Source organism: Anomaloglossus baeobatrachus, chromosome 4 (assembly GCF_048569485.1).
Source record: "Anomaloglossus baeobatrachus isolate aAnoBae1 chromosome 4, aAnoBae1.hap1, whole genome shotgun sequence".
Lineage (NCBI taxonomy): Eukaryota > Metazoa > Chordata > Amphibia > Anura > Aromobatidae > Anomaloglossus > Anomaloglossus baeobatrachus.
In genome coordinates, this window is record NC_134356.1 from 705,397,149 (window position 1) to 705,422,487 (window position 25,339).

Below are 25,339 nucleotides of genomic sequence, written 5' to 3' on the forward strand. Positions count from 1 at the left end.
GGAGGGGAGAGAAGTTTGGAGCTTTGTTTGTTTGTTTTTTTGTTTTTTTCTCTTTGACATTTGATTGATTTTAATATTGATTAGGTTTTTTCATTCCACTTAATATTTTGGAGTTGACCACTAGAATCGCCTTCTTCAACCCACTTTATAGTTTGGGGTTGAATACTACATTAGAAATTTTTAACCCATTTTATACTTTAGAGTTGACCACTAGATTATGCTTCTTCACACCTTTTTGTACTTTGAGGTTGACCACCAAATTAGATTTCTTTACCCCCCTTTATTATTTGGGACTGAAAACTAAAGGGTACTTTACACGCTGCGATCTCGCTAGCGAGATCGCAAGCGATTGTACCCACCTCCATCGGTTGTGCGACATGGGCAAATCGCTGCCCGTGGCGCACAACCTCGTTAGTCACTGTCACACGGACTTACCTGCCCTGCGACATCGCTCTGGCCGGCGAACCACCTCCTTTCTAAGGGGGTGGTTCGTGCGGCGTTACAGCGACGTCACACGGCAGCCGTTCAATAGAAGAGGAGGGGTGGAGATGAGCGGGACGTAACATCCCGCCCACCTTCTTCCTTCCTCATTGCCGGTGGATGCAGGTAAGGAGATGTTCGTCGGTCCTGCGGTGTCAAACACAGCGATGTGTGGTGCTGCAGGAACGAGGAACAACATCACTAATAAGCAAACAACGATTTTTGGTTTCAGGACGACCTCTCCGCTGCAAATAATTTTGACTTATTTTGCGATCGTTTAAGGTCGCTTGTACGTATCACACACTGCGATCTCGTTAATGAAGCCGGATGTGCGTCACTAACACCGTGACTTCGACAATAATTCACTAACGATATCGCAGCGTTTAAAGCCCCCTTATGTTAGGCTTCTGCACCACATTTTATTCTTTGTAGTTGGCCAGTATTTTCTTCACCATAATTTAGACTTTTGGGTTGACCACTAGATTAGGTTGCTTAACCTCACTTTATATTTTGAGGTTGACCACTAGGTTAGGTTTCTTTACCCCACTTTGTAATTTGGGGTTTATCACCAAACTAGATTTCTTCACCTCAATTTATACCTTGTGGTTGACCAGTAGATTCGCTTTTGTCACCACATTTCATATTTGGCTGTTCACCACTTGATTAGGTTTTATCCCCCTTTATATTTTTTAGTTGACCACTGGATTTGGTTTCTTCATCCAAGGGTATTGTGAGGTAAATCCGGAGATATGACGATAAATCATGATATTCAAGTATGTCAGGAAGCCCTCTCCTGGTATCACCCCCCCTTTCCTTCACACAACTGGTTTAGCATCTGTGAAGGCTCCATGGCCATGTCCTGTGATATGGAAATTAGGTGGCTTTAGGACAATGGACACAGGATGACTCCCTGCCGTGACTCTGTAGTGGGGGCTGCTAGCTAGTTAGCAAGGCTATGGAAATAGCCAGACAGAACGACTCCAGTAAAAAATGGTTCATATCTCGCAAGCCATATTTCCGATAAATATGGCAACCATAAAAATGGTGTCTCCGCATGTGGACGATGCCGGCACCCCCTTTTTATGGGAGCAGGACATTGGGAAATGCCCCAGGCGTGATATCAGCCATATGGGAACTCGTAGACAGGTCATGAGTCCCCTCGTTCTGTAGCTAAATTCATAACTGTCACAATGAGAGCATTGGCGTCCGCCTACGACGCTCCCAGGCAAAGTTATGGCCAATATCCCCTTGGCTGGATAATTCTGATCCATGCAGGGGGAGTGGCAGTGCTTCCCTGTGAGGTCACTAAGGTAGGAGGGGACCTGGATCTGCCCAGGTTGATAACCCTACTTCGGCCATTTTCCAGCGTTCTTCTGCTCGGGGGCCTGGTTGGGAAAGACCTGTGAGGAAGAATCCTAGAAACCTGGTCTACAGCGCCCCCCTGTGGCCAGACACACAAGGTAACTGATGTAATTGTATACCTGTTTGTAACCCATGCTTTATCTGTAACTGTACTCTGACATAACTGTATATTCTGTAGATTCCCTATTGTATATATTGTAGTTTCTAGTGTGCTTTAGGCGATTAAATTATATAATTAATCTTGGGCTGTTCTGTTATCTCGATCTTGAATCCCACGTCTGTGTGTTCGGCTAATAGTTACCGTAAATCGGTTGGTGGCAGCGAGTTGTGCCAAGGATTATTGTGGGGAGGCCAGTGAGATTCGGGAAGATATTATATATTCCGCCCGCGGAGGTCGGGGGAATATATACCTTACTCTCACCGGGGACCCTTCCATAATCGGCATAAGTAGTATAGCGGCCTCCTTGCTTATTGTCGGGCAATTCCATAATTGGCCTGACTATAAGAGGGGCGCTAGAGAGCGCGTCACGTGCTCTGTCTGTCGGTCGGGAGGTATAAAGTAGGGGTGACCCCCACTTGTTACCCCCCGATTGTGACGTACTGGTAGCCAGCGCGGGGGATTTCTGAGTGACCCCCCCGGTGGTTTGTGACATATTGGTGGCATAGCGGTGGGATCGAGATAATAGTGTGTGTGAGTGTGAGACCCATACTCCCAGACACTAAAGACTGCCTGCAGCAGCTGTGGCTGCTGGGGTCTTCAGACTAGCTCAACACTAGAGTGTCAGAGTGCAGATACTGTAAGGTGTGTGGAGGCATCAGGTGTCAGTTCTGTGTCAGTGACCAAAAGTCTGCAAGAATGGCTGATGGCACCAGGAGCAGAGCTATGCAACTGGCCAATGCTAAGGCAGGAGCCGAAGAGAGGGAGGACGGTGCTGTGGACAGCAATGAGGAGGTTGCCCACGAGTCCTCCAGGAGCTCGACGCCAGAAAACAGCTCTGCAGAGGACATTGCACAACCGGGCACTGCTGGACAAGATGAGGAGCAGCTCGCCCAAGGGTCCTCAACGAGCCAGATGCCAGCCCTCCGCTCTGCAATGGACAGTGAATCACCAGGCTCCGCAGCGGGCCGCAGAGCACCACGTGCCCTTCCACCGAGCCTGGGAGGCTCGGATAGCCTTCTTCAAATGGCTATGGCCCTACGCCAGGCTGGAGACCGGGAGGGCTACAAGGAACTCATGGCCGAGCGTGAGCGGCAAGCAGCGCGTGAAGAGCGCCAGGCAGAGCGTAACTACCAGCTGCAGCTAGCTCAGCTCCGGCCCTCATCAGCCACCCGTGACCTTCCAGACACCAAACTTCCAAAGGTCCGTGTTGAGGACTTCCCAGTGCTGGAGAAGGATGGAGACTTGGACTCTTTCTTGACTGCTTTTGAACGGACTTGCTTGCAGCATCATCTGAACAAGGACCAGTGGGCCAAATACCTGACCCCCCGTTTAAGGGGTAAGGCCCTGGATATCCTTGGGGACTTGCCTGCTGAGGCGGATCAGGGCTACGACACCATCAAGCGGGCCCTGATCCAACAGTACAACCTCACCCCGGAGTCCTACCGCAAGAAGTTCCGGACGCTGCAGAAGGGACCAAAGGACTCCTGGGCTGACCACCGGCGGGCACTTGCCCGAGCTGCCGACCACTGGACCCAAGGCCTGCAGCTTTCCACCGGACCGGAGATCCTGGACTTGTTCATCACGGAGCAACTCTTGTGGAACTGCCCTGAGGATCTCCGCCAGTTCATCCGAGACCAGAAGCCAAAGGGATCCACGGCTACAGCTGCCCTGGCAGATGACTACACCAACAATCGGGCTCCTGAAGCCAGGAGAGCAGCCACCAGCAGCACCTGGAGAGGGGGTAAGATGAACTCTGCGACTGCCCCACCTGCCCCTAGACTGCAGGGGGTGTCCCCCTCAACTCCCCTCTCCAGGCCCGTGGCAGAACCAAGACGGTGCCACCAGTGCAACCTACCTGGACACTTCAAGGCCATGTGCCCTCAGCGTCCCAAGGCCCCGGCTCCGTCCCCGTCCCAAGGGCCGCCCAAGGTGTATTGTGTGGGTGGGGGTGGTGGTAGGTCCCTGGACAGCTTCCAACCTGTCACCGTCGGCCAGTCTGTGACCATAGGACTGCGAGACAGCGCCTCGGAGGTGACTCTGGTGCGGCCTGAGATGGTGTCCCCCCAAGACTTGATCCCTGGAAAAACCCTCGCTGTCTCCGGGATTGGAGGCATTGACCCGGCGCTGCCTGTTGCTGACATTTATGTGGACTGGGGCGCAGGGCGAGGGGTGAGAGAGGTGGGGGTAACTGATCGGATCCCTGCAAACGTGCTACTTGGGACAGATTTGGGGCAAATAACCTCCCAGTTTGGCCCCGCCCCAAAGGCTGAACCTTCAGCCAGTGCTGACGTGCCTCCGGACAATGTTAATGTGTTATCTATGAATGATGTAAGGGAGGAGGGAGTGAACTCTGATATTTCTGCTTGCACAGACACCATAGACACACACACAGCTGCCGCTGTGACAGGGGAGGGGGTCAGAGAAAGGTGTGACAATGCCTCTACAAGTAATCAGCCTGTGAGCTGGGATCTGTTGCCCTCTGCAGGGATAAGCAGAGAGCAGGGTGCTGCAGGGGGAGGACCAGTGTGTGGGGTGGGGGCTACCACAGCAAATGTGGGGTCCCCAGAGATTTCACAGCGGGGTTCTGTTGCTGCAGGAGGGGAACAGGCAGGTGAGATTGGGGCCGGTCCAGGAGCGGAAGTGCTCCCAGGTAAGATCTCGGTGCATGGTTCCCCCACAACCGGGGTGTCAGGAAGCCAGGTAGGTCTGCCTGAACCGGCGACTTGGTCAGGAACGGAGGAGGAGCAGGCACGACCCACGGTCGCAGCGGCTGTGGCCGCTGTCACCCGCAGTGGGAGTGCTGGAAGCCAAGGGGCCTCCCGGAGGTCCGATAGCTCTTCCCCTTCTGACCAAGTGGCAGCCGAGTCAGGTGGAGGCCAGGACACAGGTCCCGGGGTACTGACTGAAGATGTGACAGTCTCGTCGATTCTGGCCACATCTAGTCAGGAGTTTCAGGCAGCGTTAGAAGCTGACGACAGCCTGAAAGCTCTTAAGGAGCAGGCGGCACAGCCTCCCTCGGACTCGGACCCGGAGCGAGTGGTCTGGGACCAAGGACGGCTGTACCGGGCCACGGTCCAGCAGGGTTCACCGGAGGCGTGGCCCAGGGACCGACAGTTGGTGGTACCCTATCCGTTCCGGACGGAGTTGTTGCGGATCGCACATGAGATTCCGATGGCCGGACACCTAGGGATCGCTAAGACCAAGGCCAGGTTAAACCAGCATTTCTACTGGCCAAAAATGGGGGCCGATGTGGCTGCCTACTGCCGTTCGTGTGAAACCTGTCAGAGAGTGGGGAAGGCGGGGCCACACCCCAAAGCCCCACTGGTATCTCTGCCAATCATCGATGAGCCTTTCAGGAGGGTGGCTGTGGATCTGGTCGGCCCGCTGGCCATCCCCAGCAGCTCCGGGAAACGCTTCATACTGACGGTAGTGGACTATGCCACCCGGTACCCAGAAGCAGTGGCCTTGTCGTCCATTCGGGCTGACAAGGTGGCCACCGCATTGCTGGAGATTTTCTCCCGAGTGGGTTTTCCCCAGGAAATGCTCACTGACCGGGGGACCCAATTCATGTCCCAGCTGATGGAGGCCCTCTGTAAGCAAGTCCAGGTGCGACATCTGGTGGCCAGCCCGTACCATCCACAGACTAATGGCCTGTGCGAGCGGTTCAATGGCACCTTAAAGCAGATGCTTAAGATGTTGGTCGACTCCCACGGGCGTGACTGGGAGCGGTATCTCCCACACCTGTTATTTGCTTGCCGGGAGGTTCCACAGGCCTCAACAGGATTCTCACCGTTTGAGCTCCTGTACGGGCGACGTGTGCGGGGCCCCCTGGCTCTGGTGAAAGAGGCTTGGGAAGGGGATTTGGCCACCCCTGGAGTGTCGGTTATCGAGTATGTCATGCGCTTCCGGGACAAAATGCAGGCCTTGACGCAACTGGTACACGACAATATGGCTCAAGCCCAGGCCGATCAGAAGCGTTGGTACGACCAGAACGCTTGTGAGAGGACCTACCAAGTGGGTCAAGAGGTGTGGGTACTGGTCCCCGTACCACAGGACAAGCTTCAGGCAGCCTGGGAAGGCCCATACCTCGTGTACCAGCAGCTCAACCCTGTGACGTACCTGGTCACCCTGGACCCTGCCCGTGGAAGGCGGAAGCCCTTCCATGTGAACATGATGAAGGCACATCATGAGCGGGAGGCATGTGCACTCCCTGTGTGCAACCTGCCCGAGGAGGGAGAAGCGGAAACCCTCTTGGATATGCTAGCCCAGGTTAGGGCAGGCGGATCCATTGAGGATGTGGAGGTTGGCCACCAGCTCTTGGAGGACCAACGGTCCCAGCTGTGGGCCACCCTACACCCCTTCCGGGGGTTGTTTACCAACCAGCCCGGAAGGACTGACTTGGCTGTCCATCACGTGGACACTGGGGATCATCCCCCGATCCGGCGTTCAGCATATCGGGTCTCCCTGGAGGTGCAGCAACACATGCGCCAGGAGATTGACGAGATGCTGAACCTGGGGGTGATCCAGGCATCCAACAGCGCTTGGGCCTCGCCTGTAGTCCTCGTCCCTAAGAAGGACCGAACCACTCGGTTCTGCGTGGACTACAGGGGGCTCAATGCGGTCACGGTCGCCGATGCGTACCCAATGCCACGCATCGATGACCTGCTCGATCAGTTGGCCGGGGCTCAGTACCTGACCATCATGGATCTGAGCCGGGGATATTGGCAGATCCCCCTGACTCGCAAGGCCAGGGAACGCTCTGCCTTTATTACCCCATTTGGACTGTACGAGTCCACGGTGATGCCATTCGGGATGAGGAATGCCCCTGCCACTTTCCAGCGGATGGTCAACACCCTGCTCAAGGGACTTGAAGGGTACGCGGCCGCGTACCTGGATGACATTGCCGTCTTCAGTCCCACCTGGGAGGACCACCTAGAGCATCTAGCACAGGTGCTCAGGCGGATCCACCGGGCAGGTTTGACCATCAAGCCGGGAAAGTGTCAGCTGGCCATGAGCGAGGTCCAGTACCTCGGTCACCGGGTAGGTGGGGGAACGCTGAAGCCCGAGCCTGAGAAAGTGGAGGCCATCGCATCCTGGCCCACCCCCAGGACCAAGAAGCAGGTGATGTCCTTCTTGGGGACCGCTGGGTACTATAGGAGGTTTGTTCCATGCTATAGTAGCCTGGCAAAGCCCTTGACGGACCTCACCAAGAAGAAGCTGCCCTCTGCAGTCGATTGGACAATGGACTGCGAGACAGCCTTCCGGGCCCTAAAGGACGCCCTGTCCAGCCCGCCCGTGCTACAGGCAGCCGACTTCACGCGGCCGTTTGTAGTACAGACCGACGCCAGTGACTTCGGCCTCGGTGCGGTGCTCAGCCAGGTGGACTCTGCGAGCCAAGAGCACCCAGTCTTGTACCTGAGCAGGAAGCTGTTACCAAGGGAAGTGGCCTATTCTACAATGGAGAAGGAGTGCCTGGCCATAGTGTGGGCCCTGCAGCGTCTGCAACCCTATCTATACGGGCGCCACTTCATCGTGGAGACGGACCACAATCCCCTCAGCTGGTTGCACACCGTCTCTGGGACGAATGGGCGATTGTTGCGATGGAGCCTTGCGCTCCAGCAATACAACTTCACCATTCGCCACAAAAGGGGCCGTGACCACGGTAACGCAGACGGGCTGTCCCGACAAGGAGAGGTCGCGGACGGGCGCACGGGGGAACACCGGAGTGTGCTGCCCCCTAGCGCCCTCAAAAGGGGGGAGGTGTGAGGTAAATCCGGAGATATGACGATAAATCATGATATTCAAGTATGTCAGGAAGCCCTCTCCTGGTATCACCCCCCCTTTCCTTCACACAACTGGTTTAGCATCTGTGAAGGCTCCATGGCCATGTCCTGTGATATGGAAATTAGGTGGCTTTAGGACAATGGACACAGGATGACTCCCTGCCGTGACTCTGTAGTGGGGGCTGCTAGCTAGTTAGCAAGGCTATGGAAATAGCCAGACAGAACGACTCCAGTAAAAAATGGTTCATATCTCGCAAGCCATATTTCCGATAAATATGGCAACCATAAAAATGGTGTCTCCGCATGTGGACGATGCCGGCACCCCCTTTTTATGGGAGCAGGACATTGGGAAATGCCCCAGGCGTGATATCAGCCATATGGGAACTCGTAGACAGGTCATGAGTCCCCTCGTTCTGTAGCTAAATTCATAACTGTCACAATGAGAGCATTGGCGTCCGCCTACGACGCTCCCAGGCAAAGTTATGGCCAATATCCCCTTGGCTGGATAATTCTGATCCATGCAGGGGGAGTGGCAGTGCTTCCCTGTGAGGTCACTAAGGTAGGAGGGGACCTGGATCTGCCCAGGTTGATAACCCTACTTCGGCCATTTTCCAGCGTTCTTCTGCTCGGGGGCCTGGTTGGGAAAGACCTGTGAGGAAGAATCCTAGAAACCTGGTCTACAGCGCCCCCCTGTGGCCAGACACACAAGGTAACTGATGTAATTGTATACCTGTTTGTAACCCATGCTTTATCTGTAACTGTACTCTGACATAACTGTATATTCTGTAGATTCCCTATTGTATATATTGTAGTTTCTAGTGTGCTTTAGGCGATTAAATTATATAATTAATCTTGGGCTGTTCTGTTATCTCGATCTTGAATCCCACGTCTGTGTGTTCGGCTAATAGTTACCGTAAATCGGTTGGTGGCAGCGAGTTGTGCCAAGGATTATTGTGGGGAGGCCAGTGAGATTCGGGAAGATATTATATATTCCGCCCGCGGAGGTCGGGGGAATATATACCTTACTCTCACCGGGGACCCTTCCATAATCGGCATAAGTAGTATAGCGGCCTCCTTGCTTATTGTCGGGCAATTCCATAATTGGCCTGACTATAAGAGGGGCGCTAGAGAGCGCGTCACGTGCTCTGTCTGTCGGTCGGGAGGTATAAAGTAGGGGTGACCCCCACTTGTTACCCCCCGATTGTGACGTACTGGTAGCCAGCGCGGGGGATTTCTGAGTGACCCCCCCGGTGGTTTGTGACAGGTATACTTTGGATTTGAGGACTAGGATAGGTTTCTTCGCTAGACTTTATACTTGAAGTTGACCAGAAGATTAGGTTTATTCCCCTCACTTTGTACTTTGGAGTTGACCATTAGATTAGGTTTCTTCACCTAAGTTTATATTTTTAAGTTCACCACTATTATAATTTTTTTTACCTCACTTTATGCTTTGGGTTGATCACTAGATTAGGTTTCTTCACCCCACTTTATACGCTGAAGTTGATCCCTAAATCAAGTTTCTCTACATCAATTTATAATTTGGATTTGATGGCTACGTTAGGTTTCTTAACCCCAATTTGTATTTTGGATTTGATGTCTACAATACATTTCTTCACCCCACTTTATATTTTAGAGTTGACCACTACATTAAATTTCATCACCCCACTTTATATTTTGGAATTTAACATTAGATAAGTTTTCTTTACCCCACATTATGCTTTAGGGTTGACCACTAGATTAGGTTTCTTCACACCACTTAATATATTGAAGTTGGCAACTGGAATAGCTTTCTTCACAATTCATATTTTGGGATTGATCACGAGCTAGATTTCTTTACCCTACTTTATACTTTGGAGTTCATTACTAGATTAGAAATCTTCAACCCACTTTGTACTTTGGGGTTGACCACTATATTTGGTTTCTTCACCACATTTTTCACTTTGCGGTTGACCACTAAATTAGGCTACGTCACCACATTTTATATTTTGAAGTTCACCACTAGAATAGTTCTTTTAACCACATTTTATGTTTAGTTTTGGGTTGGCCACTAACTTAAGGCCACTTTACACGCAGCGACATCGCTAGCGATGTTGCTGCCGATCGCACCCGCCCCCGTCGTTTGTGTGTCACGGGCAAATCACTGCCCGTGGCTCACAATATCGCTAGTACCCATCACACGGACTTACCCTCCCAGCGACATCGTTGTGGCCGGTGAACAGCCTCTTTTCTAAGGGGGCGGTTCGTGCGGGGTCACAGCGACGTCATACGGCAGGCGTTCAATAGAAGCGGAAGGGCGGAGAGCAGCCGCATGAAAGACACGCCCACTTCGTTGCCAGAGGACGCAGGTACGGTGCTGTTCGTCGTTCCTGGGGTGTCACACATAGCGATGTGTGCTGCCTCAGGAACGACGAACAACCTGCGTCCAAAAGCAGCAACGACATTTGGGAAATGGACGGCGTGTCAACAATCAAAGATTTGGTGAGCATTTTACATCGTTAGCGGTCGCTCATACGTGTCACACGCAACGACATTGCTAACGAGACCGGATGTGCGTCACGAATTCCATGACCCCCAACAACATCTCGTTAGCGATGTCGATGCGTGTAAAGCCCCCTTTAGGTTACTTCATACTTCTTTAAACTATGGAGTTTACCACTAAACTAAGTTTCTTTGGACCACTGCTTATTTTGGGGTTGATCACTGGATTAGGTTTCTTCACCCCAATTTATATTTTAGGGTTGTCTACTTGATTAGATTTCTTAATTACATATACTTTGAGATTGACCACTAAAATAGATTTTTTTTCATCCTATTTTATACTTTGGGCTTGACTACTAGATTAGGTTTATTCTCCACATTTTATATTTTGAGGTTGAACACTAGATTGGGTTAATTGACCCTATTTTATAATTGATGGGTGTATTAGGTTTCTTAGCCCCAATTTATATTTTTGAATTTACCACTACATTAGATTTCTTCACCACACTTTATATTTTGGGGTTGACCACTAGATTCAGTTTCTTCATCCCACTTTATATTTTGGCGTTGACCACTGGATTAGCTTTCTTTCTACTTTTTTTGGGGAGGGGGGTTAGCAATAGCTTAGATTTCTTCACCCCACTTTTTACTTTGCGGTTGACCACTATATTACATTTCCTCATTAAATTTTACGCATTGAGGATGACTATTCGATTAGGTTTTTTCATCCCTGATATTTTGCAGTTCATCACTATATTAAGTTTCTTCACCCTTCATATTTTGGAGGTAACCAACTTTCTTTCCTTCACTTCATATTTTGAGGTTGGTCACTTGATTATGTTTCATCACCCCTCATATACTGGATTTGACCACATTCTTTACCGTACGTTATAATTTGAAGATGACCACTAGATTAGAGTTTTTCTCCCCAATTTAAGCACACTAGACTAAGTTTCTTCACCACATTTTATATATTGGGTTTGACCACTAGATTTGGTTTCTTCACACCACTTTATACTTTGGTTTTGTCCACCAGATTTGGCCTCCTGAAGTTGACATCACTATTCTCCATGGCTTCATACAGTGGACTGCCTCATAGTTGTTTAGTGTTCAGTCCCGATGAGTGTCAGCTCCTGGAGGGGGATGATATGTGGGTCAGAGTCTGTGATACACATCAGCTGAGTTATTTTAATAAGGATGTGAGGACAGAGTGATCCAGTCTGTACCTGACATAGCAAGAAGTGGCCCAACAGGTTAGAGGGAGTCGAGGGCCGGGTGTGGCTGTCACTCTGCACACAATGTCTCCTGCCGCTCTTTATACCAGTCTCTGGGGGTGACTGGGGGCTGCGGGAAAGAAACTGCCCCAAGTGTGTTACCCCCTGAAGAACAGCAATCTTATTTACCATAAGAATCTGCTATTATCACACCCAAACTGGACTGACCACCCCCTGCCTGCAAGTCAGACCGCAGCCGCTAACCTAACCTGCAAGGGGCGCTGACTCCACGTGTATCCAAGCCCATCACTGCTCTCATCATATTTCTGAGAAACTGAATCTAAGCCATGAGTGATACTGTCTGCGCAGCTGTGTATCTGATCCTCTTCTGTGTGATACTGTCTACTGAGCTGTGTATCGGATCCTCTTCTGCGTGATACTGTCTGCTGAGCTGTGTATCTAATCCTATCCTGTGTGATACTAGCTGCTGAGCCGTGTATCTAATCCTATCGTGTGTGATACTAGCTGCTGAGCCGTGTATCTATTCATATCCAGTGTGATACTGTCTGCTGAGCTGTGTATCTGATCCTCTTCTGTGTGATACTGTCTGCTAAGCAGTGTATCTAATCCTCTCCTGTGTGATACTGCTGAGCTGTGTATCTAATCCTCTCCTGTGTGATACTGTCTGCTGAGCTGTGTATCTGATCCTCTTCTGTGTGATACTGTCTGCTAAGCAGTGTATCTAATCTTATCCAGTGTGATACTGTCTGCTGAGCTGTGCATCTAATCCTCTCCTGTGTTATACTGTCTGCTGAGCTGTGTATCTAATCCTCTCCTGTGTGATACTGTCTGCTGAGCTGTGTAGTCCTCTCCTGTGTTATACTGTCTGCTGAGCTGTGTATCTAATCCTATCCAAAGTGATACTGTCTGATGAGTCGTGTATCTAATCCTATCCTGTGTGATACTGTCTGCTGAGCCGTGTATCTAATCCTATCCTGCGTGATACTGTCTGCTGAGCTGTGTATCTAATCCTCTCCTGTGTAATACTGTCTGCTGAGCTGTGTATCTAATCTTCTCCTGTGTGATACTGTCTGCTGAGCTGTGTATCTAATCCTCTCCTGTGTGATACTGTCTGATGAGCTGTGTATCTAATACTATTCTGTGTGATACATTCTGCAGAGCTCTGTATCTAATTCTATCCTGTGTGATACTGTCTGCTGAGCCGTGTATCTAATCCTCTCCTGTGTAATACTGTCTGCTGAGCTGTGTATCTAATCTTCTCCTGTGTGATACTGTCTGCTGAGCTGTGTATCTAATCCTCTCCTGTGTGATACTGTCTGATAAGCTGTGTATCTAATCTTCTCCTGTGTGATACTGTCTGCTGAGCTGTGTATCTAATCTTCTCCTGTGTGATACTGTCTGATGAGCTGTGTATCTAATACTATTCTGTGTGATACATTCTGCAGAGCTCTGTATCTAATTCTATCCTGTGTGATACTGTCTGCTGAGCCGTGTATCTAATCCTCTCCTGTGTGATACTGTCTACTGAGCTGTGTATCTAATTCTCTCTTGTGTGATACTGGCTGCTGAGCCGTGTATCTAATCCTATCTTGTGTGATACTGTCTGCTGAGCTGTGTATCTAATCTTATCCTGTGTGTTACTGTCTGCTGAGCCATGTATCTAATCCTCTCCTGTGTGATACTGTCTGCTGAGCCGTGTATCTAATCCTATCCTGTGTGATACTGTCTGCTGAGCTGTGTATCTAATGCTATCCTGTGTGATACTGTCTGCTGAGCTGTATATCTCATCCTATCCTGTGTGATACTGTCTTCTGAGCTGTGTATCTAATTCTATCCTGTGTGATACCATCTGCTGAGCCGTGTATCTAATCCTATCCTGTGTGATACTGTCTGCTGAGCTGTGTATCTAATCCTATCCTGTGTGATACTGTCTGCTGAGCTGTGTATCTAATCCTCTCCTGTGTGATACTGTCTACTGAGCTGTGTATCTAATCCTATCCTGTGTGATACCATCTGCTGAGCTGTGTATCTAATCCTCTCCTGTGTGATACTGTCTGCTGAGCTGTGTATCTAATACTATTCTGTGTGATACATTCTGCAGAGCTCTGTATCTAATTCTATCCTGTGTGATACTGTCTGCTGAGCTGTGTATCTAATCCTGTCCTATGTGATACTGTCTGCTGAGCCGTGTATCTAATCCTCTCCTGTGTGATACTGTCTGCTGAGTCGTGTATCTAATCCTATCCTGTGTGATACTGTCTGCTGAGCTGTGTATCTAATCCTCTCCTGTGTGATACTGTCTGCTGAGCTGTGTATCTAATCCTATCCTGTGTGATACTGTCTGCTGAGCTGTGTATCTAATCCTCTCCTGTGTGATACATTCTGCAGAGCTCTGTATCTAATTCTATCCTGTGTGATACTGTCTGCTGAGCTGTGTATCTAATCCTGTCCTATGTGATACTGTCTGCTGAGCTGTGTATCTAATCCTCTCCTGTGTGATATATTCTGCTGAGTTGTCTATCTAATCCTCTCCTGTGTGATACATTCTGCTGAGTTGTGTATCTACTCCTCTCCTGTGTGATACATTTTGCGAAACCATGTATTTAATCTTCTCCAGTGTGATACTGTCTGTGGACCCGTGTATCTAATCCTATCCTGTGTGATACTGTCTGCTGAGCCGTGTATCTAATCCTCTCCTGTGTAATACTGTCTGCTGAGCCGTGCATCTAATCCTATCCTGTGTGATAGTCTGCTGAGCCGTGTATCTAATCCTATCTTGTGTGATACTGTCTGCTGAGCTGTGTATCTAATCTTATACTGTGCGATACTGTCTTCTGAGCCATGTATCTATCTAATCCTATCCTGTGTGATACTGTCTGCTGAGCCGTGTATCTAATCCTATCCTGTGTGATACTGTCTGCTGAGCTGTGTATCTAATGCTATCCTGTGTGATACTGTCTGCTGAGCTGTATATCTCATCCTATCCTGTGTGATATTGTCTTCTGAGCTGTGTATCTAATCCTATCCTGTGTGATACCATCTGCTGAGCCGTGTATCTAATCCTGTCCTTTGTGATACTGTCTGCTGAGCTGTGTATCTAATCCTCTCCTGTGTGATACTGTCTTCTGAGCTGTGTATCTAATCCTATCCTGTGTGATACCATCTGCTGAGCTGTGTATCTAATCCTCTCCTGTGTGATACTGTCTGCTGAGCTGTGTATCTAATACTATTCTGTGTGATACATTCTGCAGAGCTCTGTATCTAATTCTATTCTGTGTGATACTGTCTGCTGAGCTGTGTATCTAATCCTGTCCTATGTGATACTGTCTGCTGAGCCGTGTATCTAATTCTATACTGTGTGATACTGTCTGCTGAGCTGTGTATCTAATCCTGTCTATGTGATACTGTCTGCTGAGCTGTGTATCTAATTCTGTCCTGTGTGATACTGTATGCTGAGCCGTGTATCTATCCTATCCAATGTCATAAATTCTGCTGAAGTGTGTATCTAATCCTCTCCTGTGTGATACATTCTGCTGAGTTGTGTATCTACTCCTCTCCTGTGTGATACATTATGCTGAGCCGTGTATCTAATCCTCTCCTGTGTGATATATTTTGCGAAACCATGTATTTAATCTTCTCCTGTGTGATACTGTCTGTGGACCCGTGTATCTAATCTTCTCCTGTGTGATACTGTCTGTGGACCCGTGTATCTAATCTTATCCTGTGTGATACTGTCTGCTGAGCCGTGTATCTAATCCTCTCCTGTGTGATACTGTATGCAGAGCCATGTATCTAATCCTATCCTGTGCGATACTGTCTGCTGAGCCGTGTATCTAATCCTCTCCTGTGTGATACAGTCTGCTGAGCTGTGTATCTAATCCTCTCCTGTGTGATACAGTCTGCTGAGCTGTGTATCTAATCCTCTCCTGTGTCATCCTTTGATCTGGTTACATTATTACCCTGTGGGCAGGGTAATTATTATTCATGAGGGGGCGGGGCTGTGAGGGGATATATAAGCTGCTGCTCCAGTTCTGGGGATTAGTCTTATGTGTCTTCGGAAAATACGAACATCAGCACCATGGCTGCTCTCACACAGAAGAAGACCTGCGGCCAACTGATGGATGAGTGGAAGGAATTCATGTGGAACCCAAGGACCCGAGAGTTTATGGGCCGGACAGCAAGCAGCTGGGGTAAGGAAGAGGTGCTGGGCCGAGGAGAAGTAGTGCTGGGGTGAGGAGAAGAGGTGCAGGGGTGAGGAGAAGTGGTGCAGGGGTGAGGAGAAGTGGTGCTGGGGTGAGGAGAAGAGGTGCTGGGGTGAGGAGAAGAGGTGCAGGGGTGAGGAGAAGAGGTCCTGGGGTGAGGAGAAGAGGTGCTGGGGTGAGGAGAAGTGGTGCTGGGGTGAGGAGAAGAGGTCCTGGGGTGAGGAGAAGAGGTGCTGGGTTGAAGAGGTGCTGGGGTGAGGAGAAGTGGTGCTGGGGTGAGGAGAAGAGGTGCTGGGGTGAGGAAAAGAGGTGCTGGGGTGAGGAGAAGAGGTGCTGGGGTGAAGAGGTGCTGGGGTGAGGAGAAGAGGTGCTGGGGTGAAGAGGTGCTGGGCTAAGGAGAAGAGGTGCTGGGGTGAGGAGAAGAGGTGCTGGGGTGAAGAGGTGCTGGGGTGAAGAGGTGCTGGGGTGAGGAGAAGTAGTGCTGGGGTGAGGAGAAGAGGTGCTGGGTGAGGAGAAGAGGTGCTGGGGTGAGGAGAAGAGGTGCTGGGGTGAAGAGGTGCTGGGCTAAGGAGAAGAGGTGCTGGGGTGAGGAGAAGAGGTGCTGGGGTGAAGAGGTGCTGGGCTAAGGAGAAGAGGTGCTGGGGTGAGGAGAAGAGGTGCTGGGGTGAAGAGGTGCTGGGGTGAAGAGGTGCTGGGGTGAGGAGAAGTAGTGCTGGGGTGAGGAGAAGAGGTGCAGGGGTGAGGAGAAGTGGTGCTGGAGTGAAGAGGTGCTGGGGTAAGGAAGAGGTGCTGGGGTGAGGAGAAGTAGTGCTGGGGTGAGTAGAAGAGGTGCTGGGGTGAGGAGAAGAGGTGCAGGGGTGAGGAGAAGTGGTGCTGGGGTGAGGAGAAGAGGTGCTGGGGTGAGGAGAAGTGGTGCTGGGGTGAAGAGGTGCTGGGGTGAAGAGGTGCTGGGGTGAGGAGAAGAGGTGCTGGGGTGAGGAGAAGAGGTGCAGGGGTGAGGAGAAGTGGTGCTGGGGTGAAGAGGTGCTGGGGTGAGGAAAAGAGGTGCTGGGGTGAGGAGAAGAGGTGCTGGGGTGAAGAGGTGCTGGGCTAAGGAGAAGAGGTTCTGGGGTGAGGAGAAGAGGTGCTGGGGTGAAGAGGTGCTGGGCTAAGGAGAAGAGGTGCTGGGGTGAGGAGAAGAGGTGCTGGGGTGAAGAGGTGCTGGGGTAAGGAGAAGAGGTGCTGGGGTGAGGAGAAGAGGTGCTGCGGTGAGGAGAAGAGGTGCTGGAATGATGAGAAGAGGTGCTGGAGTGAGGAGAAGAGCTGCTGGGGTGAGGAGAAGAGGTGCTGGGGTGAGGAGAAGAGGTGCTGGGGTGAGGAGAAGAGCTGCTGGGGTGAGGAGAAGAGGTGCAGGGGTGAGGAGAAGAGGTGCTGGGGTGAGGAGAAGAGGTGCAGGGGTGAGGAGAAGAGGTGCAGGGGTGAGGAGAAGAGGTGCTGGGGTGAGGAGAAGAGGGGCTGGGGTGAGGAGGAGAAGAGGTGCTGGGGTGAGGAGGAGAAGAGGTGCTGGAATGAGGAGAAGAGGTGCTGGAATGAGGAGAAGAGCTGCTGGGGTGAGTAGAAGAGGTGCTGGGATAAGGAGAAGAGGTGCTGGGGTGAGGAGAAGAGGTGCAGGGGTGAGGAGAAGAGGTGCAGGGGTGAGGAGAAGAGGTGCTGGAGTGAAGAGAAGAGGTGCTGGGGTGAGGAGAAGAGGTGCTGGAGTGAGGAGAAGAGGTGCAGGGGTGAGGAGAAGAGGTGCCGGGGTGAGGAGAAGAGGTGCTGGGGTGAGGAGAAGAGGTGCTGGGGTGAAGAGAAGAGGTGCTGGGGTGAGGAGAAGAGGTGCTGGGGTGAGGAAAAGAGGTGCTGGAGTGAGGAGAAGAGGTGCTGGGGTGAGGAGAAGAGCTGCTGGGGTGAGGAGAAGAAGAGGTGCTGGAGTGAAGAGAAGAGGTGCTGGGGTGAGGTGAAGAGGTGCAGGGGTGAGGTGAAGAGGTGCTGAGGTGAGGAGAAGAGGTGCTGGAGTGAAGAGAAGAGGTGCTGGGGTGAGGAGAAGAGGTGCTGGGGTGAGAAGAAGAGGTGCTGGAGTGAAGAGAAGAGGTGCAGGGGTGAGGAGAAGAGGTGCAGGGGTGAGAAGAGGTGCTGGAGTGAGGAGAAGAGGTGCTGGGGTGAGGAGAAGAGGTGCAGGGGTGAAGAGGTGCTGGGGTGAGGAGAAGAGGTGCTGGAGTGAGGAGAAGAGGTGCTGGGGTGAGGAGAAGAGGTGCTGGAGTGAGGAGAAGAGGTGCTGGGGTGAGGAGAAGAGGTGCAGGGGTGAGGAGAAGAGGTGCAGGGGTGAGAAGAGGTGCTGGAGTGAGGAGAAGAGGTGCTGGGGTGAGGAGAAGTGGTGCTGGGGTGAAGAGGTGCTGGGGTGAGGAAAAGAGGTGCTGGGAAGATGGGTATGATGGGGTGTAGTGCTTTAATGATGGGTACGGAGAGATATAGTGCTCTAATGATGGGTATGGTGGGGTATACTACTCCTAATGATGGGTACGGTGGGGTGTAGTGCTCTAATGAGGGGTACGGAGAGATATAGTGCTCTAATGATGGGTACGGTGGGGTATAGTACTTTAATGATGGGTACGGTGGGGTGTAGTGCTCTAATGATGGGTATGGTGGGGTATAGTACTCTAACGATGGGTATGAAGGGGTATACTACTCCTAATGATGGGTACGGTGGGGTATACTACTCCTAATGATGGGTACGGTGGGGTATACTACTCCTAATGATGGGTACGATGGGGTATACTACTCCTAATGATGGGTTCGGAGCGATATACTATTCTAATGATGGGTATGATGGGCTATACTGCTCTAATGATGGGTACGGAGGTATATAGTGCTTTAATGATAGGTACGGTTGGGTGTACTATTTCTAATGATGGATACGGTGGGGTGTACTACTCCTAATGATGGGTTTGGAGGGGTATACTGCTTTAATGATGGGTACGGTGGGGTATACTACTCCTAATGATGGGTACGGTGGGGTATACTGCTCTAATGATGGGTACGGTGGGGTATACTACTCCTAATGATGGGTACGGTGGGGTATACTACTCCTAATGATGGGTACAGTGGGGTATACTACTCCTAATGATGGGTACGGTGGGGTGTACTACTCCTAATTATGGGTGCGGTGGGGTATACTACTCCTAATGATGGGTACGGTGGGGTATACTACTCCTAATGATGGGTATGGTGGGGTATACTACTCCTAATGATGGGTAAGGTGGGGTATACTGCTCTAATGATGGGTAAGGTGGGGTATACTGCTCTAATAATGGGTAAGGTGGGGTATACTGCTCTAATGATGGGTAAGGTGGGGTATACTGCTCTAATGATGGGTACGGTGGGGTATACTGCTCTAATGATGGGTACGGTGGGGTATACTACTCCTAATGATGGGTACGGTGGGGTAAACTGCTCTAATGATGGGTACGGTGGGGTATACTGCTCTAATGATGGGTACGGTGGGGTATACTACTTCTAATGATGGGTACGGTGGGGTATACTGCTCTAATGATGGGTATGGTGGGGTGTACTTCTCCTAATGATGGGTTTGGAGGGGTATAGTGCTCTAATGATGGGTACGGCGGGGTGTACTCCTCCTAATGATGGGTACGGTGGGGTATACTGCTCTAATGATGGGTACGGTGGGGTATACTACTCCTAATAATGGGTACGGTGGGGTATACTACTCCTAATGATGGGTACGGTGGGGTATACTGCTCTAATGATGGGTACGGTGGGGTGTACTACTCCTAATGATGGGTACGGTGGGGTATACTGCTCTAATGATGGGTACGGTCGGGTATACTACTCCTAATAATGGGTACGGTGGGGTATACTACTCCTAATGATGGGTATGGTGGGGTATACTGCTCTAATGATGGCTACCGTGGGGTATACTACTCCTAATGATGGGTACGGTGGGGTGTAGTGCTCTAATGATGGGTAAAGTGGGGTATACTACTCCTAATGATGGGTACGGTGGGGTGTACTACTCCTAATGATGGGTATGGTGGGGTATACTGCTCTAATGATGGGTATGGCGGGGTATACTGCTCTAATGATGGGTATGGTGGGGTGTACTACTCCTAATGCTGGGTATGGTGGGGTATACTGCTCTAATGATGGGTATGGTGGGGTGTACTACTTCTAATGATCGGTTTGGACTGATATACTGCTCTAATGATGGGTACGGTGGGGTATACTACTCCTAATGATGGGTACGGTGGGGTGTAGTGCTCTAAGGATGGGTAAGGTGGGGTGTACTACTCCTAATGATGGGTACGGTGGGGTGTACTACTCCTAATGATGGGTATGGTGGGGTGTACTACTCCTAATGCTGGGTACGGTGGGGTGTAGTGCTCTAATGATGGGTAAGGTGGGGTGTACTACTCCTAATGATGGGTACAGTGGGGTGTACTACTCCTAATGATGGGTACGGTGGGGTGTACTACTCCTAATGATGGGTTTGGAGGGGTATACTGCTCTAATGATGGGTAAGGTGGGGTATACTACTCCTAATGATGGGTATGGTGGGGTATACTACTCCTAATGATGTGTACAATGGGGTATACTACTCCTAATGATGAGTATGGTGGGGTATACTGCTCTAATGATGGGTACGGTGGGGTATACTGCTCTAATGATGGGTACGGTGGGGTTTACTACTCATAATGATGGCTACGGTGGGGTATACTACTCCTAATGATGGGTACGGTGGGGTGTAGTGCTCTAATGATGGGTAAGGTGGGGTATACTACTCCTAATAATGGGTACGGTGGGGTATACTACTCCTAATGATGGGTATGGTGGGGTATACTACTCCTAATGATGGGTACGGTGGGGTGTAGTGCTCTAATGATGGGTATGGTGGGGTATACTACTCCTAATAATGGGTACGGTGGGGTATACTACTCCTAATGATGGGTAAGGTGGGGTATACTGCTCTAATGATGGGTAAGGTGGGGTAAACTACTCCTAATGATGGGTACGGTGGGGTATACTACTCCTAATGATGGGTACGGTGGGGTGTAGTGCTCTTAGGATGGGTAAGGTGGGGTGTACTACTCCTAATGATGGGTACGGTGGGGTGTACTACTCCTAATGATGGGTATGGTGGGGTGTACTACTCCTAATGCTGGGTACGGTGGGGTGTAGTGCTCTAATGATGGGTAAGGTGGGGTGTACTACTCCTAATGATGGGTACAGTAGGGTGTACTACTCCTAATGATGGGTACGGTGGGGTGTACTACTCCTAATGATGGGTTTGGAGGGGTATACTGCTCTAATGATGGGTAAGGTGGGGTATACTACTCCTAATGATGGGTATGGTGGGGTATACTACTCCTAATGATGTGTACAATGGGGTATACTACTCCTAATGATGAGTATGGTGGGGTATACTGCTCTAATGATGGGTACGGTGGGGTATACTGCTCTAATGATGGGTACGGTGGGGTTTACTACTCATAATGATGGCTACGGTGGGGTATACTACTCCTAATGATGGGTACGGTGGGGTGTAGTGCTCTAATGATGGGTAAGGTGGGGTATACTACTCCTAATAATGGGTACGGTGGGGTATACTACTCCTAATGATGGGTATGGTGGGGTATACTACTCCTAATGATGGGTACGGTGGGGTGTAGTGCTCTAATGATGGGTAAGGTGGGGTATACTACTCCTAATAATGGGTACGGTGGGGTATACTACTCCTAATGATGGGTATGGTGGGGTATACTACTCCTAATGATGGGTACGGTGGGGTGTAGTGCTCTAATGATGGGTATGGTGGGGTATACTACTCCTAATAATGGGTACGGTGGGGTATACTACTCCTAATGATGGGTAAGGTGGGGTATACTGCTCTAATGATGGGTAAGGTGGGGTAAACTACTCCTAATGATGGGTACGGTGGGGTATACTACTCCTAATGATGGGTATGGTGGGGTATTGTGGCTAATGATGGGTATGGTGGGGTATACTACTCCTAATGATGGGTATGGTGGGGTATACTACTCCTAATGATGGGTACGGTGGGGTGTACTACTCCTAATGATGGGTATGGTGGGGTATACTGCTCTAATGATGGGTACGGTGGGGTATACTGCTCTAATGATGGGTACGGTGGGGTTTACTACTCATAATGATGGCTACGGTGGGGTATACTACTCCTAATGATGGGTACGGTGGGGTGTAGTGCTCTAATGATGGGTAAGGTGGGGTATACTACTCCTAATAATGGGTACGGTGGGGTATACTACTCCTAATGATGGGTATGGTGGGGTATACTACTCCTAATGATGGGTACGGTGGGGTGTAGTGCTCTAATGATGGGTATGGTGGGGTATACTACTCCTAATAATGGGTACGGTGGGGTATACTACTCCTAATGATGGGTAAGGTGGGGTATACTGCTCTAATGATGGGTAAGGTGGGGTATACTACTCCTAATGATGGGTACGGTGGGGTATACTACTCCTAATGATGGGTATGGTGGGGTCTACTGTTCTAATGATGGGTATGGTGGGGTATTGTGGCTAATGATGGGTATGGTGGGGTATACTATTCCTAATGATGGGTATGGTGGGGTATACTACTCCTAATGATGGGTACGGTGGGGTGTACTACTCCTAATGATGGGTATGGTGGGGTATACTGCTCTAATGATGGGTACGGTGGGGTGCACTACTCCTAATGCTGGGTTTGGAGGGGTATCATAGTATCATAGTTTTTAAGGTTGAAGGGAGACTCGAAGTCCATCTAGTTCAACCCGTAGCCTAACATGTTGATCCAGAGGAAGGCAAAAAAACCCAATGTGGCAAACAAGTTCCAATGGGGGAAAAATTTCCTTCCTTCGTCCACATCCGGCAATCAGACTAGTTCCCTGGATCAATACCCTGTCATAAAATCTAATATACATAACTGCTAATATTACATTTTTCAGGAAAGGTGTCCAGGCTGTGCTTAAATGTTAGTAGTGAATCACTCATTACAACATCATGCGGCAGAGAGTTCCATAGTCTCACTGCTCGTACAGTAAAGAATCCTCGTCTGTGATTATGATTAAACCTACTTTCCTCAAGACGTAGCGGATGCCCTCGTCTTCCAGTCGCAGGCCTAGGTGTAAAAAGATCTTTGGAAAGGTCTCTGTACTGTCCCCTCATATATTTTTACATTGTGATTAGATCCCCCTAAGCCTTCGTTTTTCCTGTCTTGTTATTGCAGCCCCCCCATTCCTCTAATAATCTTGGTGGCTCTTCTCTGCACCCTCTCCAGTTCAGCTATGTCCTTCTTATATATCGGTGACCAGAATTGTACACAGTATATAAGTGCGGTCGCACTAGTGACTTATACAGAGGTAGAACTATATTTTTTTCATGAACACTTATACCTCTTTTAATACATCCCATTATTTTATTAGCCCTGGCAGCAGCTGCCTGACACTGTCCACTAAAGTGAAGTTTACCATCCACCCATACACCCAAGTCTTTTTCTGTGTCTGTTTTACCCAGTGTTCTACAATTAAGTACATAATCATAAATGTTATTTCCTCTACCCAAGTGCATGACCTTACATTTATCTACATTAAACTTCAATTGCCACTTCTCAGCCCAATCCTCCAATTTACATAAATCTCCCTGTAATATAAAATTATCCTCCTCTGTATTGATTACCCTGCAGAGTTTAGTATCATCTGCAAATATTGAAATTCTACTCCGCATGCCCCCAACAAGGTCATTTATAAATATGTTGAAAAGAAGCGGGCCCAATACTGACCCCTGTGGTACCCCACTATGAACTGAGACCCAGTCCGAGTACGTACCATTAATAACCACCCTTTGTTTCCTATCACTGAGCCAGTTTTTAACCCAGTTACACATATTTTCCCCTATCCCCATTATTCTCATTTTATGTACCAACCTTTTGTGTGGCACCGTATCAAAAGCTTTTGAAAAGTCCATATACACAACATCCACTGCATTTCCCTGCTCCAGGCTTGAACTTACCTCTTCATAGAAGCTGATCAGTGTGACAGGATCGATCCCTCATAAACCCATGTTGATACTCTGTCATAAGGTTATTTTTCTTGAGATACTCCAGTATAGCATCTCTCAAGAAACCCTCAAGGATTTTACCAACCGTAGAGGTTAAACTTACCGGCCTATAATTTCCCGGCTCAGTTTTTGTCCCCTTTTTGAATATTGGCACCACATTTGCTATGCGCCAGTCCTGCGGTACCGACCCTGTTATTAAGGAATCTGAGAAGATTAAAAATAATGGTCTATCTATCACAGAACTCAATTCCTGTAGTACTCTGGGGTGTAGCCATCCGGGCCCGGAGATTTGTCACCCTTAGTGATTTCGAGGCGGCGGCGTACTTCCTGCTGGGTTAAGCAGGTAATATTCAAGGGTGAATTTATGGTATCACTGGTCATGTCATCTGCCATGGCATTTTCTTGTATAAAAACCGTAGAAAAAAAGTCATTCAGCAGGTTGGCTTTACCCTCATCCCCTTCCACCATTTCACCAAGACTATTTTTAAGGGGGCCAACACTATCGCTTTTCAGTTTTTTACTGTTTATGTAGTTAAAGAATATTTTAGGATTATTTTTACTTTCTCTCGCAATGAGTCTCTCTGTCTCAAACTTAGCTAACTTAATTTGCTTTTTACATATTTTATTTAATTTTCTATAATTATATAATGCCTCATCACTACCTACCCTCTTTAATTCTTTTAAGGCTTTCTGTTTTTCTTTTATTGCTTCCCTTACAGCTCTATTTAGCCATAGGGGTTTCCTCCTATTTCTAGCATGTTTGTTCCCATAGGGTATATTTTCTGCACAAGCCCTATTCAGGATGCTCATAAAAGTCTCCCATTTGCTTTGTGTACTTTTATTACTTAGTACATCATCCCAGTTTATTGCACTAAGATCATCTCTCAACCGTTTAAAATTTGCTTTCCTGAAGTTTAGTGTCCTTGTAGCCCCTCTACTAGACATCTTACTAAAGAATACATGAAAACTTATTATTTTGTGATCACTATTCCCCAGTAACCCCCAACTTGTATATTTGATATGTGGTCTGGCCTATTGGTTAGTACAAGGTCTAGTAGTGCTCCCCCTCTTGTGGGGTCCTGTACCATTTGTGAAAGGTAATTATCTTTCATTGTTATCAAAAATCTATTTCCTTTGCTGGAACTGCAAGTTTCTGTTCCCCAATTTATATCAGGATAGTTAAAGTCCCCCATAATAATTACCTCTCCGAGACTCGTTGCTTTATATACTGCTCTAATGATGGGTACGGTGGGGTGTACTACTCCTAATGATGGGTACGGTGGGGTGTACTACTCCTAATGATGGGTATGGTGGGGTATACTACTCCTAATGATGGGTACGGTGGGGTGTACTACTCCTAATGATGGGTATGGTAGGGTATACTACTCCTAATGATGGGTATGGTGGGGTGTACTACTCCTAATGATGGGTATGGTAGGGTATACTACTCCTAATGATGGGTATGGTGGGGTGTACTACTCCTAATGATGGGTATGGTGGGGTGTACTACTCCTAATGCTGGGTTTGG

General features: G+C 49.3%; 1 protein-coding gene across 4 annotated transcripts in view; it reads left to right on the forward strand.

Annotated features, from left to right (window-relative positions):
• Nucleotides 1-25,339, forward strand: part of LOC142304428 (sodium/potassium-transporting ATPase subunit beta-2-like) — a 307,300-nt gene that overhangs the window by 251,408 nt on the left and 30,553 nt on the right. For 2 of the 4 annotated variants that reach the window (XR_012753095.1, XM_075346770.1), the window contains exon 1: nucleotides 15,558-15,688. The exons of the other annotated variants lie outside the window; for them this stretch is intronic. Coding sequence is in view for 1 of the 2 variants with exons in the window: in XM_075346770.1 (XP_075202885.1) it covers nucleotides 15,577-15,688 (112 nt within the window). In the remaining variant the exon portion in view is untranslated. Of the gene's footprint in view, nucleotides 1-15,557; nucleotides 15,689-25,339 lie in introns of those variants that run through there. 4 annotated transcript variants of the gene reach the window in all.